General features: G+C 45.1%; 1 protein-coding gene across 1 annotated transcript in view; it reads right to left on the bottom strand.

The window, feature by feature from the left end:
- Positions 1-1,501: 1,501 nt before the first annotated feature.
- Positions 1,502-18,244, bottom strand: part of LOC124616646 — a 29,883-nt gene continuing 13,140 nt past the window's right edge. Inside the window, exons 2-3 of the mRNA XM_047144974.1 lie at positions 4,775-4,965; positions 1,502-1,825 (exon numbers count right to left, since the gene is read on the bottom strand). Of these exons, the coding sequence (XP_047000930.1) occupies positions 1,679-1,825; positions 4,775-4,965 (338 nt within the window). The 3' untranslated portion in view covers positions 1,502-1,678. The remainder of the gene's footprint in view (positions 1,826-4,774; positions 4,966-18,244) is intronic.

Raw genomic sequence — 18,244 nt, 5'->3', positions numbered from 1 at the left:
CTCCACGCTGCCTTCCAGTACTAAAATGGTGATCCCTTGATGCCTCAGAACATGTGCTACCAACCGATCCGCTCTTGTAGTCAAGTTGTGCCACAAACTCCTCTTCTCCCCAATTCTATCAAATACCTCCTCATTAGTTATGTGATCTACCCATCTAATCTTCAGCATTCTTCTGTAGCACCACATTTCGAAAGCTTCTATTCTCTTCTTGTCCAAACTATTTATCGTCCATGTTTCACTTCCATACATGGCTACACTCCACACAAATGCTTTTAGAAACGACTTCCTGACACTTAAATCTATACTCGATGTTAACAAATTCGTCTTCTACAGAAACGCTTTCCTTGCCATAACAGTCTAAATTTTATATCCTCTCCACTTCAACCATCATCAGTTATTTTGCTCCCAAATAGCAAAACTCCTTCACTTCTTTAAGTGCCTCATTTCCTAATCTAATTCCCTCAGCATCACCCGACTTAATTCGACTAAATTCCATTATCATCGTTTTGCTTTTGTTGATGTTCATCTTAAAAAAAGGGGTTCAAAGGGCTCTGAGCACTATGGGACTCAACTGCTGTGGTCATCAGTCCCCTAGAACTTAGAACTACTTAAACCTAACTAACCTAAGGAAATCACACACATCCATACCCGAGGCAGGATTCGAACCTGCGACCGTAGCAGTCGCACGGTTCCGAGACCACCGCGGCCGGCGATGTTCATCTTATATCCTCCTTTCAAGGCACTGTCCATTCCATTCAACTGCTCTTTCAAGTCCTTTGCTGTCTCTGACAGAATTACAACGTCATCGGCGAACCTTAAAGTTTTTATTTCTTCTCCGTGGATTTTAATACCTACTCCGAATTTTTCTTTTGTTTCCTTTACTGCTTGCTCAATATACAGATTGAATAACATCGGGGAGAGACTACAAACCTGTCTCACTCCCTTCCCAACCACTGCTTCCCTTTCATGCCCCTCGACTCTTATAACTGCCATCTGGTTTCTGTACTAATTGTAAATAGCCTTTCACTCCCTGTATTTACGTCCGAGTATAGCGCTTTAAAAACTGGTGATTTTCGGCTTGGCACCACTGAGCCGCCTTTCTATTCCTCTTTTGTATCTTGGGAGGGAGGAAACGCATTTTCCTCGAAGTTCTTGTACCTGATAGTGTAGGTAACGCGAAAACTGGACTACACATTACAGGGCAAAACATTTTGATCTACAAGATGACGATTTCGGTGTATCGTCCAATGAGGTTGGCAGTGTGGAAGGTATGAGAGAATTGCCGGACAGGTACAGTCATCACGTTAGCACCACAAGAAGTAGACACATAAATGGAGATTCTCCTGTCCAGCCGGCATCCGCGCATGCACACAGACAAGGATACAAGGATACAGGCAAGGATACATCTGTATTATCAAATCGTGTGGTCTGAATGAGGAAAATAATGCCTGTGAGGTTGCTTAGGGATAGGAACTGCTCTCATCAAACCGTAAAGACGCTGTTTTGGAGGAATTCATTTTATTACAGTGTAATATTGTTGCACACGGAAGGAACGTACAAGTGTAACAGCAGAGAATAATAAAGTGGGTGCAGGAGTGCAGGCGCGGCCGCGTCGCGGGGCGAGCAGCAGGTGTGCCGCCGCCGCTCAGCGCCCGCCGCCGGCTGTGAGGTCAGGAGGTCAGCGGCCGTCGTGGCCGTGCCCGTCGCCGTCGCTGTGGCCCTTGCCGTGGTCGTGGCCGCCCCCGCCGCCCCCGCTCTTCTCGTGGTTGCCGTACGCCATTTGAGTGAGGCAGGCCGCCATCACCAGGGCCACGAGCAGAAACACCTGCAACACGCGCGGCGTCGCTGTAGCCACCTGACGATGTGCCTGCGACGGCACAAACGCGCGGTGACGCGCTGACATTCGAACAGAGCAGCGCGAGGAGAGTTATACAAGGCTGACAAGTACGTAGGGGCAAAAGGAATCTGGGAATTACACACTGCTGTCCTAGCCAGCACTATGATGGAGATGTTTCATCATTTCTCCAAGTAGTTATAAAGTTTCCGGTGTGCATCTGCATCGTCTGGTTGATGGTGATGGGTACGTATGTAGTATAGCATTTTCTTAAAGGCCTCTGGGCTGCCGTCCATCCCCATTGGATCCATCTTCATCTGTAGTGCACATGGCTTCTCCTGTGGCCTTCTCCGCCAGTCATCACGGCGCCTAGAGTATCAGCAACCAATGACAGCCTGCAGCCGCGAGTTGCCCGCTTCGCAGGCACACCGAAGCACTACACAACCGACAGGCAATATTGATGAATGGCCACAACAACAAGAACAACAACAACACAGCAAAGACACCAGCGGCCACCAGGGGCCACTACCGGCCCACATAAACATAAGTAAGAGGTCGCTCCAGATTCCGGAACTATTTTCACACGTCAAACCACATGATGGAAAATCCGCCGAAGCGCTATAAAGGCATCGACCACCAGCAGACGTGGATAGCTGCCAGCCTGGCTTGGATCTTCTCGCTGATCTCTGGATTAGGCTTGGTATATCGGAGAAGTCTCTGGCGGAGACTAGTAGGAAATTATTTCAGTTGTTTTCTATATTATTCTTGTATGTAGTGTAATTCGAAGACGGATCACCGTTTTGTGTTGGTGTTATACTTGGAGAATTTGTTTTGGTTAATCGAACAGTCCAATAAATTGTTTTCGGACTTTGATCGTTAGTTTCTTCTGCTTACGCAGACTTATCAGCTTCGATCCGTGAGGCACTGTGGCAATGTTTGAATGTTTGGGACATTAATCCGGAGCTTCACGTCAGTACACCTCCTCTCATCGCAGGCAAGACTCTCGTGACAATTCTCACTGCCAGAACTGAAACAAACTCTGAGGCAAACATCATCAGTCTGTACCGCGCTGGCAGCCTCAGCAGTGGAGGTGGATTTACTGTAAATGGCCAATCTAACTGGTAGTGACGGATTCTATACGTGAGGAAATGACACCGACTTCAACCGAGGTGGAACTCGATTAGCAATTAGACGAGGATCTCGAAGAAGTCTGTCACGGTCATTTCAGCCTATGCGAACAGTAGCATTGGCAACTCTCTCCCTCCCTCCCGCGTAAATCAAAAGTAATGGAAGCTGATTCTCCTCTGTACGACCGTAAGACAACGTAGGGCGAATTTGGATTTTGATGCCAGAGGAGTGAGCACGTGACTGTACTCAAGATGGACACGTCGCCAGCCATTCTCTCCTTTCAAGTCGTCGTAACGGGATCAAAACTACCATCACCCTCCTTCGAATACACTACCACACCATTTCAGTTGTAAGATTCAGCCCGTTTTACCGAGGTGGTAAATCTGACAAGAAGCAACAGAAAAAGAAGACTGCTAAGGACGAGAACACGGGAAGTGCCATAACTTGATTTCTCAGAAATCTCGCACAGTGTAAGAGGAGCTAAAATAAGGGGCCACGTGTCTCGGCTTATCCCTAGATACTCGATCGTTTCTGAAAAAAAGACGGCCAACATTATCGAGGTAATTTGCAGGTAGTGTACGTGCCTTTTACCGAGTGTTATTGCTAGGCAAAATGGTGATAGAGTAGCTAGCGTCGCGGATTATCAATTTTGCGTCCCCTTTTTAAAACCCTGTTATTACTTTTATTTTTGTTTCCATTTATATACCCACGAATGTTTTACAGTGTATATTAATATAACGTGGTCCTTATACGTCTACCAATTGTATGTAACGTGAATGAATTTAAAAACTAGAGAACATTATTTGAAATTATTTTCGGCCAAATTATTGTGGAGCACCTTCATTCAAAATCAATCCAGGCGCTAGTTTTCGGAAAAGCGATCCGTTATGCATGTTTTACAGCGAATTTACTGCCAACGCACGAAATCTTCAGCAATGTTAACGACGTTTCTTTCCCGAGCGAAGAAATGTCACTGAGGCAGACCTGCTTTCGCGCAATGCTCGTCGAGTTCGGAATACCCGTGTTTCGGCTGAAAATCCCTGGCAGATTAAAATTGTGTGACGGACCGAGACTCGAACTCGAGACCTTTGCCTTTCGCGGGAAAGTGCTCTAATTTTTTTTTAAATTATGTTTTTGAGGGGTACCTAACAAAGAGAAATAAAACAAGATCGTAGCCGTCCCTACGGAGCACCGCCACTTGTATCCCTGTCAAACAAAAATGAAGTCTTGCCTCTTCAGGCGTTGCCATCCTTACTACGGGACTAACGTGTGTGCGCCAACCCATAAAAACACGATGAAAGGAAGTGGGGGAAGGGTTTTTCTAGTAGGGTACGGGAAGGTTTTTTCTATCGTTATGTACAAAATGGCTCTAAGTACTATGGGACTTAACATCAGTCCCCTAGAACTTAGAACTACTTAAACCTAAGGACATCACACACATCCATGCCCGAGGCAGGATTCGAACCTGCGACCGTAGCAGTCCCGCGGTTCCGGACTGAGCGCCTAGAACCGCTACACCACCGCGGCCGGCATATCGTTATGTACAGTATGGACATATAAATAACAATGTGCGAACAGTCATGGATAGTCAAGCCCGGAAAACTAAAACGAAGACACCATCGAAGACAGCAAACATAAATAACAGGAATATAAAGCTACCACTTCGTAGTCAGGCTTCCCAGCAACTGTGCCAACTGATAAACATTGTATGATCGTCTGCACTTCGTTCTGACCTCATCTACCACTGCCTGGAATGTTCCAACTACACGGCGGGCTGTGAAAAGCGCACTGCTTGAGGGGGTGGTGACTCACCGTGGTCAGCCTCATGTCGTCACTTTGATCTGCTCCTGCGTTGCCGGCTGCTGTCTGTTGTTGCTCCGCTCTTCGACTCTTCTGCTGCGGACGCTCGCTGTCAACTGTCGCACTGCCACGTCGGCCGCCCTTTATATACTGTGCAATGCGCCAGTCCTGCCTACTGTACGGACGCTGCGACCTTCTCCGTCCTGTCGAGATTATTCACGGCCAGCAGCCGGTGCGGCAGATCAGGGCCCACGGCGCGGGCGAGAAAACACCGTCATTGTCACACCGACAGCCTTGGCAAGCAGAGCGGAACAGTTCCTGGAGCACACTCCGCGGACGTGTAATCAATTGCCTCCACTCAAGGCGACCGTCGAACGTTTTGTGCCTCATCCCGTGTTGACCTCATTCAACAAACTTACAAGGGGACCGCTCCTATTTCGTCTGGATTCGTGATATATGCAGGGCTTGGTGAGAAATGAAAGTGACAGAAAATGGGAGCTCCAGATGGCACAGCGTTTAGGTCACAATAATAATAATAATAATAATAATAATAACATTTTTGTCAAGGATCGGGCGAGGCACGACGAATTAACGTTAATATAACTTCCGGGCAGCGGGTTACGCAGCGGAAATAGTACTGAACTGTAATACAACGGTCGTACGACCGAGTCACTACGCGGACAATATTTTTTTATTTTAAATTTTTACGTCACTTACGCTGCAGGAAACGGAAATAGTGCTCAGTACATTCTATTTGTCAATATTTTCATAAAAGGCGCGAAGAAGAAAAGCAAAAAGAAAATTTGTTTTCCAAGAAAAGATTTACTTGTAATGTCCACAAAGACTCTGGGAATAGCTTTCCAAGAAGGGATTGCAATGACAGCGTAAACTACTTCGTATCGCCTTAGTTGCATTTTACCTTCCATCAGCCCGTGGCAGTCGCACGTGGATAGTAGGATCCCGGTGCTCTCTTGGACCGAGAATTCAAAAAACGGCTTACGACTTATCGGCACGCAGATGCACCAGGAATTGCACGGCGACGACTTTGAACGTATTGTACATTTCTGCCACTGGGCATAAGAGAAATTACGGGACGATGACAGATTTTTTGCACGCGTTTTATTTAGCGATGAAGCCTCATTCACCAACAGCGGTAACGTGAACAGGCATAATATGCACTATTGGGCAACGGAAAATCCACGATGGCTGTGACAAGTGGAACATCAGCGACCTTGGCGGGTTAAAGTAGGGTGCGGCATTATGGGAGGAATGATAATTGGCCCCCATTTTATCGATGGCAATCTAAATGGTGCAATGTATGCTGATTTCCTACGTAATGTTCTACCGATGTTACTACAAGATGTTTCACTGCATGACAGAATGTTATTTGCTATCGCGATCCACCAACAACGTCTGGCAACATGCGTCAGCGCATTGTCAATGCATGTGCGAACACTACGGAAGGCGAACTACTTGCTGTTGAGAGGAATGTCATTACACGTGTTGGCAAATGCATTGAGGTTGACGGACATCATATTGAGCATTAATGTGGTATTTACAGGTAATCATGCTGTAACAGCATGCGTTCTCAGAAATGATAAGTTCACAAAGTTACATGTATCACATTGGAACAACCGAAATAAAATGTTCAAACGTACCTACGTTCTGTATTTTAATTTAAAAAACCTGCCTGTTACCAAATGTTCGTCTAAAATTGTGAGCCATAGGTTTGTGACTATTACAGCGCCATCTATCACAAAGCGAAAAAAGTGGCCCAACTAAAACATTCATATTTCTTTACGTACTACACGAATATGTAATAAAAATGGAGGTTTCTATTTTTAAAAAACGCAGATGATATCCGTTTGACCTATGGCAGGGCCATCTAGCGGCAAACCATAGCGCCATCTGGCTTCCCCCTTAAAGTTAGACAAGTTTCGTTCTTTGTAGTTTTTTCGTTTGACGCTTATTTCGTGAGATATTTGGCCCGGTCACGATCAAGGGACCTCGCGCAGCAACACAAATTTCTCGTGGGCATGACAAAAAAAGTCCAAACTTACACTACGAGATTTTTCAAGATGAAGAAGAATCACTATAGTGCAGTATTAATGTAATTCTCCCAAAACTCACTCCGTTATTGCAATCTTGTGATGTCTACATTCAACTGATTTGATGGGAAAGCTTCAAAACTACTCTTATCTCATCGAGAGGCAAAAAGAAATAACATTTCGAGAAAACTACATCAAAATACAATGCACTATACATCACAAGCTACCTCGCCAATATTTGGCGAAATGGTGGGTTACATGTGATTTGCTGCCAAACTGTGGGATGAAGGGAGAACCTTCTATTACTGAAAACCAAGATTTTTTTCAATGTAAACTTTAAAACTGCCACGTGATTGCAAAAACGAGGCGTTTAAAATCTGAGCAAGAAGCTCAGAAAACTGCTGCCTCCCTTTCTTCCCTTTTCATTCCTTCCTCGAAAAAATTAATAAACAGAATGCGCTGATCATTATTTCGGTTTAATTTCGGTGTAAGTAACGTAAGAACTGAAAACAAAAACAACGACGATTCTGTACTTATTCCACTATACGAAACGCCGCCTGCCTCTGCCGACCCCGCCAAAAATGCTATTTTTTTCCAAACGCCTAGCCATCTGGCGGACCCACTTCCGTCCTTTTCATTTCTGGGCAGGCCCTGCATACACCATAAATCTGGACGAAATCGGTGGTATCGAGTAGGCGCGGTCCCACTGATAGTCACATGAAGAAATTCCGTGGTTTAAAAATGCCATTTACTTTTCATAAAGGCAAGAAAGTACTTAAGTTTGTTGATATTGCCTACCTACTGCTTAATTCGACTCCCCCACTGCACACCAAAGTGTAAAAACGTCTGAATTTCAGAATTTTACTGACACCTGTGCAGTCAGCCATGTGGAGTATGGTCACCTCTTCGTTGCAACATCTTTCGTCCAACACGACAGAGAATGATCAGACCAAACGTAAGTACCCAGGAAAGACTCCTGTTGGACGCGCTTGGTTAACAATGGGGTTTTTGTCGGGCGCCTAAACTTGTGCATTGACGATATAGAGACTTCAATTACTAATTTGCGAACTGACTACGTGAAACCACTAAGTACGTCTCATCTTATTTTAGGAGCTTGTAATGGTTCGCCAGCCGCTGGTGGCCGAGCGGTTCTAGGCGCTTCAGTCTGCAACCGCGCGACCGCTACGGTCGCAGGTTCGAATCCTACCTCGGGCATGGGTGTGTGTGATGTCCTTAGGTTAGTTAGGTTTAAGTAGTTCTAAGTTCTAGGGGACTGATGACCTCAGATGTTAAGTCCCATAGTGCTCAGAGCCATTTGAACAATTTTTTTGTAATGGTTCTTTATTTACGTGATCATTACGGCACTCCAACCACAGTTCTCTATACCAGTAAGATCATACTGCTTTTCTGGGAAGTAACAGACATATTTTTGTGACAATATTCACATTTGGTTTTATTAATGTGTAGGTACTCCGATGTATCGATATATTACAGTGATATGGTTCTTGTGTGTATTCATTTCTGTGAGACTGTCATAATCTTTGACTTACTTGTAACCGTTTTGGCGCGAATGCGCACAGAGCAGTCTTTGTTTTACTTTGCAGAAGTTAAGTTGTTATTTCGCTTTGCAAAAGAACAGTCAAGTCCTGTATTTGGTTAAAGTGGAAATTAAATGTATGAACATTGATACAAAACTGTTTTCTTGATGATGTGACAATTAAGAAGAAGTGTATGTGAATTCACAAGAAGTTTAATAAAAATGTGGATCGTGAACACCAAGTGAAAAATTATCTCTATCGTACCATCGTTCTGATCTGGGATGTTTGATTATTAAGAATTTCCTGAAAAACGCATTTGTTAAGTCTTCAAATATTGATAAAATACTGATCTGGACCTTCTAGCAGTCAAAGTGGAATCACCCTAGAATCAACAAAATAAGCTATAACAACTTCGACGAAATCTACGTGGGAATCCATTCAAGATAAGTGCCAAAATTAATGACTTTTTTACAGTGACTTCATTATTCCCATTCTAACGATACCATCCACAGTCAATAACTTTGTTGTTGCCCGATAAAGCGAACATATGCTGCGTGAGCAACATTATTTATCTGATTTCTAACCTACTTTGGAAGTGGTGGTATTGTTAGAAGCTGAGAACACGGTTACTCCTCGTCGGTAAGCTAAGCCGTCGCTGCTGACGAATGTGCTCCAGTGTCCTCATTTTGGCAAAGGGAAATGACGTCTCATACTTTGTTCGTCTTCCTAAGCCCCTGATGGTAATTTTCGATCCAAGTTGTCGTCAGAAGTCGAGTCTGGCAAGAAAGCTGTCACAGTTTGTCTGGAGAGGTGACAAAGTCGCCGCCCATACGTCGCTGCACGCTCTGACAGACGGGGGGCGGCTTCCGATCGTGTGGACCTGAAGCACGTCACGCGGTCGGAGGGAAATACGGACCCCACAACGGACCTGAGACGTCAGACATGTCGCCTTGCCCGACACTCATCGCGAACGCTCGACAACGTCCGGGGCTGGGAGGGAAATCAATATGTCAGTGAACAGGTATGCAGAGTCCTTAATTTTCTCATACATTATCGAGACCGCCAGTGTATCTAAACACACAGGCACTAAGTGTAGTATTAAATTGTTCTTAACTAGAAACTCGCTCCCCATTGGAGACGGTCGCTGCAACTCATAAGACCTGCAATGTCACGTGCTGTTACGTTACACCACGTGGCCCGCATAACTCGTTGGCACTGGTACGCCATTTGTGACGTCATGGGTTGACGGCAGTATCGGCGCAATGCATCACATCGACACGCAGATAAAAAGACTGTTGTTATTAGTATTAGATTCACGCACTTTTTTATTAATATTTTATTTAATGGTGCAGGCAAGCGACGTTAGTACTGCAGAGCCAAATACACTCCTGGAAATTGAAATAAGAACACCGTGAATTCATTGTCCCAGGAAGGGGAAACTTTATTGACACATTCCTGGGGTCAGATACATCACATGATCACACTGACAGAACCACAGGCACATAGACACAGGCAACAGAGCATGCACAATGTCGGCACTAGTACAGTGTATATCCACCTTTCGCAGCAATGCAGGCTACTATTCTCCCATGGAGACGATCGTAGAGATGCTGGATGTAGTCCTGTGGAACGGCTTGCCATGCCATTTCCACCTGGCGCCTCAGTTGGACCAGCGTTCGTGCTGGACGTGCAGACCGCGTGAGACGACGCTTCATCCAGTCCCAAACATGCTCAATGGGGGACAGATCCGGAGATCTTGCTGGCCAGGGTAGTTGACTTACACCTTCTAGAGCACGTTGGGTGACACGGGATACATGCGGACGTGCATTGTCCTGTTGGAACAGCAAGTTCCCTTGCCGGTCTAGGAATGGTAGAACGATGGGTTCGATGACGGTTTGGATGTACCGTGCACTATTCAGTGTCCCCTCGACGATCACCAGTGGTGTACGGCCAGTGTAGGAGATCGCTCCCCACACCATGATGCCGGGTGTTGGCCCTGTGCGCCTCGGTCGTATGCAGTCCTGATTGTGGCGCTCACCTGCACGGCGCCAAACACGCATACGACCATCATTGGCACCAAGGCAGAAGCGACTCTCATCGCTGAAGACGACACGTCTCCATTCGTCCCTCCATTCACGCCTGTCGCGACACCACTGGAGGCGGGCTGCACGATGTTGGGGCGTGAGCGGAAGACGGCCTAACGGTGTGCGGGACCGTAGCCCAGCTTCATGGAGACGGTTGCGAATGGTCCTCGCCGATACCCCAGGAGTGACAGTGTCCCTAATTTGCTGGGAAGTGGCGGTGCGGTCCCCTACGGCACTGCGTAGGATCCTACGGTCTTCGCGTGCATCCGTGCGTCGCTGCGGTCCGGTCCCAGGTCGACGGGCACGTGCACCTTCCGCCGACCACTGGCGACAACATCGATGTACTGTGGAGACCTCACGCCCCACGTGTTGAGCAATTCGGCGGTACGTCCACCCGGCCTCCCGCATGCCCACTATACGCCCTCGCTCAAAGTCCGTCAACTGCACATACGGTTCACGTCCACGCTGTCGCGGCATGCTACCAGTGTTAAAGACTGCGATGGAGCTCCGTATGCCACGGCAAACTGGCTGACACTGACGGCGGCGGTGCACAAATGCTGCGCAGCTAGCGCCATTCGACGGCCAACACCGCGGTTCCCGGTGTGTCCGCTGTGCCGTGCGTGTGATCATTGCTTGTACAGCCCTCTCGCAGTGTCCAGAGCAAGTATGGTGGGTCTGACACACCGGTGTCAATGTGTTCTTTTTTCCATTTCCAGGAGTGTATGTATGTTTTACATATGTATAGTGAATATACTTTGGGCTTTACTGTGCACTTCTCTGTAGTCGTCATTCATTTTCCTTGTTTCATAGCTATGAAATTGGTTGTTTAATGTCAGAAATGAGTTGTGATATTACATTCATCTTTCTTAGCTCGCTCTCAAATCTTGGTTGAAATAAATCACATTTGCTTCAGGAGAGAGAACTAGTCCGTGTTGCTCCGGTTTCTCTTTGCTGGTCTGGTAGTGTTTTCTCCCAAGCTGATATATGACTTTTGATAAAGCTAAGAACTGCTGAGATCCACAATTGGCTGCCCACGTGATACTTCAGTCTTGATCTTCTGTTTTTTATCTTGGCTTAGTAATGATCCAATTAATTAAATATTGTTGCTATAATGAGTATCTTTCTCGTGTATATAAGTGAATATATCTATGTGAATAATGTGTGTTCGGAATTCTCAATTTATACTGCTTAAAGAATCGTAAAGGATTTTCTCTAGAGCCATTACGAACAGTTTCTGCGTATTTAACTGCTACTGTATAGTTTACTTGTGAGACCACTCTTGCGTTAAAGGGTGCTGCTATAATTACCTCTTGGTAGTTTTTAATTTTGTTGAGTGGGTGGCTAATGTCTGATAGATATTATCTTCCGTTTGCTGTGGCATATCATCATTCAGTGCATATATTCCAATTACAACCGTTGAAATTTCATACAACTTGATAGTAACAGTACCAACTGTTTCGCATAAAAATACATAATCGTTGATGTAAGTACCCAAGACTTTGCTAACTAGAATGGAAACACCTGTTTTGTCCGTTTATGCCTAAACATTTCCAGATATGAGAATATTAAACAAATCATCAGGAGATTTGCTCTCGGAATGACAGTAAGAGAGTAACGAACAGGATCGTCCGTGGATGTGACTTTGAGAACTTGATTTGTGAAAAGAAGAATGCATACAAAAAGATTTTATCAACTAAATCATCTCAAGATACACAAAATTACCAGGCATTAAATCAGGAACTAAGGAATAGAATTACGTCATAAAAGAACAAGATGGAGCATAAGTGCACTCAGATTGAGAGTTCAATAAGTCAGTCACAAACTACAGAACTGTTGAGGGTAATTATTGGTAGGACGAAAACACGAACATCTGTATCTACACCTACATGGCCGCGCAACAAATAAAACTTAAGTGCCTGGCAGAAGGTTCATCGAACGATCTTCACACTAATTCTCTGTTGTTCCACTCTCGAACACCGAGCGGAAAAAATAAACACCTGTACCTTTCTGTGCGAGCTATGATTTCCCTTATTTTATTACGATGATATTTTCTCCCTATATAGTTCGGTGTTAACAAAATATTTTCGTATTCGGATGAGAAAGTTGGCTATTGAAATTTCGTGAGAAGATCCCACTGCAACGAGAAACGCCTTTCTTCTAATGATTGCCATCCCGAATCCTGTGTCATGTCGTGACACTCTCTCCTCTATTTCTCAATACCACAAAATGTGCTGCCCTTCTTTGAACGTTCTCGATGTACTCCGCCAATCCTATCTGGTAAGGATTCCACACCGCGCAGCGGTACTCCATTGGAGGCGTAGGCAGCCTCTTTAGTAGATCTGAAGCATTTTTTAAGTGTTCTGCCAATAACACGCTGTCTTCAGTTCGCCTTCCCCACAACATTTTATGTGTTCTTTCCAATTTAAAATGTTCGTAACTGTTTTCAGTTGAATTTACGGCGTTTGGATTTGATTGATTTATCCTGCAACCGAAATTTAACGCATTCCTTTTAGCACTCATGTGGATGACCTCACACTTTTCATTATTTAGGGCTAGCTGCTAATTTTCGCATCAGAAGACATCTTATCTAAACTGCCTTGCAATTATTTACGATCTTCTGATAACTTTACTAGACTATGTACGACAGCATTGTCTGCAAACAACCTAAGACGGCTGCTCAGATTGTCTCCTAAATCGTATGTATAAATAACGAGCAGCAGAGGGTCTATAATACCTTGGGGAACGCCAGACATCACTTCCGTTTTATTGGATGACTCTCGTCAATTACTACGAACTGTGACCTCTCTGACAGGAAATCGCGAATGCAGTCGCATAACTCAGACGGTATTCCATAAGCACGCAGTTTGATTACAACCCGATTCTGCGGTGCATTGTGAAAAGCCTTCTGGAAATCTACTGTCCATTAAAATTGCTACACCACGAAGATGACGTGCTACAGACGCGAAATTTAACCGACAGGATGAAGACGCTTTTCGGAGCATTCACATAAGGTTGGCGCTGGTGGCGACACCCATAACATGCTGACATGAGGAAAGTTTCCAACCGATTTATCATACACAAACAGCAGTTGACTGGCGTTGCCTGGTGAAACGTTGTTGTGATGCCTCGTGTAAGGAGGATAAATGCGTACCATCACGTTTCCGACTTTGATAAAGGTCGGATTGTAGCCTATCGTGATTGAGGTTTATCGTATCACGACATTGCTGCTCGCGTTGGTCGAGATCCAATGACTGTTAGCAGAATATGGAATCGGTGGGTTCAGGAGCGTAATACGGAACACCGTGCTGGATCCCAACGGCCTCGTATCACTAGCAGTCGAGATGACAGGCATCTTATCCGCATGGCTGTAACGGATCGTGCATCGACGTCTCGATCCCTGAGTCAACAGATGGGGACGTTCGCAAGACAACAACGATCTGCACGAACAGTAGCATGGACTCTCAGCTCGGAGACCATGGCTGCGGTTACCCTTGACACTGCATCACAGAGAGGAGTGCCTGCGATGATGTACTCAACGACGAACCTGGCTGGGTGCACGAATGGCATAAGGTCAGTTTTTCGGATGTATCCAGGTTCTGTGTACAGTATCATGACGGTCGCATCAGTGTTTGGCGACATCGCGTTGAACGGACATTGGAAGCGTGTATTCGTCATCGCCATACTGGCGTATCACCCGGCGTTATGGTATGGGGTGGCATTGGTTACACGTCTCGGTCACCTCTTGTTCGCATTGACGGCACTTTGAACAGTGGATGTTACATTTCAGATGTGTTATGACCCGTGGCTCTACCCTTCATTCGATCCCTGCGAAACCCTACATATCAACAGCATGATGGACGACCGCATGTTGCAGGTCGTGTATGGGCCTTTCTGGATACAGAAAATGTTCGACTGCTGCCCTGGCCAACACATTCTCCAGATCTGTCACCAATTGAAAACGTCTGGTTAATGGTGGCCGAGCAACTGGCTCATCACAATACGGCAGTCACTACTCTTGATGAACTGTGGTATTGTGTTGAAGCTGCATGGGCAGCTGTACCTGTACACGCCATCCAAGCTCTGTTTGACTCAACGCCCAGGCGTATCAAGGCCGTTATTACAGCCTGAGTACTGATTTCTCAGGATCTATGCACCCAAATTGCGTGAAAATGTAATCTCATGTCAGTTATAGTATAATATATTTGTCCAATGAATACCCATTTATCATCTCCATTTCTTCTTCGTGTGTAGCACTTTTAATGGCCAGTAGTGTATATTAAAACAAATTTGGCTATTTCTCATATATTACAGATCTATGAGAGATTTCTGCACGTGGGAATGCACTGTTAATTGTTTTTTTTCTTTAACTCTTACATGATGACACCAAACAGAGATGGAAAACATTTGTGAGAAGAGGAATATTGACTGAAATACAAATGCATTTTTGTGGTAAAATGAGTATTTCAATTAACAATGTACTACCAATCCATAATGATTTCTTCCCTTTTTTAACATTTTTAGCACTTATTAATTAATTTTCTTGCCATGGATTAGGCTAATGCTGTGAAAAGTATATAATTTTGTTGTACTTTATGACTATCGCTTAATATAGCTATTGTCTTATGTGAATTTTTGAATTACGTAATTATTAGTGCACCAACATCCCTTTTGCCACTGACTTCTTATTGACATTTTATGATGACACTGGCATCTTCCATTTTTGTGATGGCGTACTTTACTTTAGTTGCTGTATTGTTTTTATGATGGATCTTTTTCTGTATGATTCGTCTTAGCTTAAGAATGTGTACTTCATTTTGTTTACTGGTATACCAAAACGACTGTTTGCTGCATATGCATAAGACAAGATACTTTGCTGCACTGCCTTTCTGATAAAATGCTTTGAATATGTGTATGTCTTTGCGCCTATAGTTTTATGAAAGCTCACTTAGGATAAACATTTACTAATAGTGGTTTTAAACAAGGTAAGTGACATGGCTAATAAGAGAAGTATGGGGGATGGGTACAGGAAGACAGTAAATCAAGAATGTAGCAGGGAGGAAGAAATCAGTACAGAGGAACTGAAGTTGTAAAATGTGTGAGCAGTCAGATCGAATAAATTTGCATATATGCTTTGGTTGAGGAACGACGTGGTTTGCAATTCGGAATTGTAAATGAGTATAGGGAGCTGATATTATGTGGTTATACTGATGTGATTACGTAATATGATATTTTTGGCAGGTAAACTTACACAATGTCTTTGGCAGGCAAATTGAGGTAAAGGATATTATGAGAAAAGTATGGGGGTTTAGCAGAAAACTAATCAGTACATTAGAGTAGTATAACACACTAGGATAAGATATCACAAAGACTGACTAAGACTTTCACTTTGAAGTGCACTCAATTCCATTTCCTTTTCCTTTACGTGAACCATGTTACATATGTTTGTTATTTCTTTATTTCTTGTCTATACGCCTTCTTGCTCTTATGTTCTGTGTATGTTTATCGTGTATGTATTTTTATTACCACTGTTCCTATGTATTACATGTTAGTCGTTAGTTCTGTTCAACCAGATATTTTCGGAGAGATTAGGTAACGTAAGATCGTTTATCTTACGCACACTATATTTTTTTTTGTACATTTTCATGGCCGTTTGTCTCCATTAGAAGATATTGATGTTTTGTCAGTTGCTCCATTCATTATACTTTACTTTTGTATCTTTCACGGAATATTCCATTCTTATTTGTCTATACAGATGTTTTCTGATCACATTGATTGTTGAAATCTGCAAATATTCAAGCTTTGTATATAAGGTTCATCTTATATTTTCATCCAGTGCTCTTGCCGGGAATAAGTTCATACTTTCACTTTATATGAAAGCTTCATGTCACATAGATATTCATGAGTCATTTCTTAGAGAGATAATACTGCATCTGCAGTTCAAACCTCTGTAATATACTGTTAGAAAAAAAGCAGCTCAGTGAAGTTGCCAGGAATGTAATTTTTGCTCACACTTAAAGGATTAGGTGTACTGAGTGCGAAAATACCTGCCTACAAGACTTCAAATGGAAAATTACTTCCCTGAGTCTGCTTATACACTCCTGGAAATTGAAATAAGAACACCGTGAATTCATTGTCCCAGGAAGGGGAAACTTTATTGACACATTCCTGTGGTCAGATACATCACATGATCACACTGACAGAACCACAGGCACATAGACACAGGCAACAGAGCATGCACAATGTCGGCACTAGTACAGTGTATATCCACCTTTCGCAGCAATGCAGGCTGCTATTCTCCCATGGAGACGATCGTAGAGATGCTGGATGTAGTCCTGTGGAACGGCTTGCCATGCCATTTCCACCTGGCGCCTCAGTTGGACCAGCGTTCGTGCTGGACGTGCAGACCGCGTGAGACGACGCTTCATCCAGTCTCAAACATGCTCAATGGGGGACAGATCCGGAGATCTTGCTGGCCAGGGTAGTTTACTTACACCTTCTAGAGCACTTTGGGTGGCACGGGATACATGCAGACGTGCATTGTGCTGTTGGAACAGCAAGTTCCCTTGCCGGTCTAAGAATGGTAGAACGATGGGTTCGATGACGGTTTGGATGTACCGTGCACTATTCAGTGTCCCCCCGACGATCACCAGTGGTGTACGGCCAGTGTAGGAGATCGCTCCCCACACAATGATGCCGGGTGTTGGCCCTGTGTGCCTCGGTCGTATGCAGTCCTGATTGTGGCGCTCACCTGCACGGCGCCAAACACGCATACGACCATCATTGGCACCAAGGCAGAAGCGACTCTCATCGCTGAAGACGACACGTCTCCATTCGTCCCTCCATTCACGCCTGTCGCGACACCACTGGAGGCGGGCTGCACGATGTTGGGGCGTGAGCGGAAGACGGCCTAACGGTGTGCGGGACCGTAGCCCAGCTTCATGGAGACGGTTGCGAATGGTCCTCGCCGATACCCCAGGAGCAACAGTGTCCCTAATTTGCTGGGAAGTGGCGGTGCGGTCCCCCACGGCACTGCGTAGGATCCTACGGTCTTGGCGTGCATCCGTGCGTCGCTGCGGTCCGGTCCCAGGTCGACGGGCACGTGCACCTTCCGCCGACCACTGGCGACAACATCGATGTACTGTGGAGACCTCACGCCCCACGTGTTGAGCAATTCGGCGGTACGTCCACCCGGCCTCCCGCATGCCCACTATACGCCCTCGCTCAAAGTCCGTCAACTGCACATACGGTTCACGTCCACGCTGTCGCGGCATGCTACCAGTGTTAAAGACTGCGATGGAGCTCCGTATGCCACGGAAAACTGGCTGACACTGACGGCGGCGGTGCACGAATGCTGCGCAGCTAGCGCCATTCGACGGCCAACACCGCGGTTCCTGGTGTGTCCGCTGTGCCGTGCGTGTGATCATTGCTTGTACAGCCCTCTCGCAGTGTCCGGAGCAAGTATGGTGGGTCTGACACACCGGTGTCATTGTTTCTTTTTTCCATTTCCAGGAGTGTATTTGGTTCTACATTTACTACCAACCTCCAGAGTGTTCTTAGTGATGGACATCAGTTGCCTTACTGAGTCTACCTCTGACATAACTTCGTCAGTGCTTCAGGAAATGTGTCAATATTGTGCTAGGTGCATGCCATTTCTTAGCCGCAGGATTCGTGACAAGAGGCGTTAAACGCTATCATCGTTGGTGCTAAGTGTTGCAACTTTTTTCCGTCAGTTGTATTTCCATACTAGCGTCAGCGTTAATGATATGAGACATTAAAACAAGTCATTCAATATTTACCTTCAATATACAAAAC

Source organism: Schistocerca americana, chromosome 5 (assembly GCF_021461395.2).
Source record: "Schistocerca americana isolate TAMUIC-IGC-003095 chromosome 5, iqSchAmer2.1, whole genome shotgun sequence".
Lineage (NCBI taxonomy): Eukaryota > Metazoa > Arthropoda > Insecta > Orthoptera > Acrididae > Schistocerca > Schistocerca americana.
The sequence above is the reverse complement of the archived record's forward strand: the minus strand, read 5'-3'. Positions and strand labels throughout refer to the sequence as shown.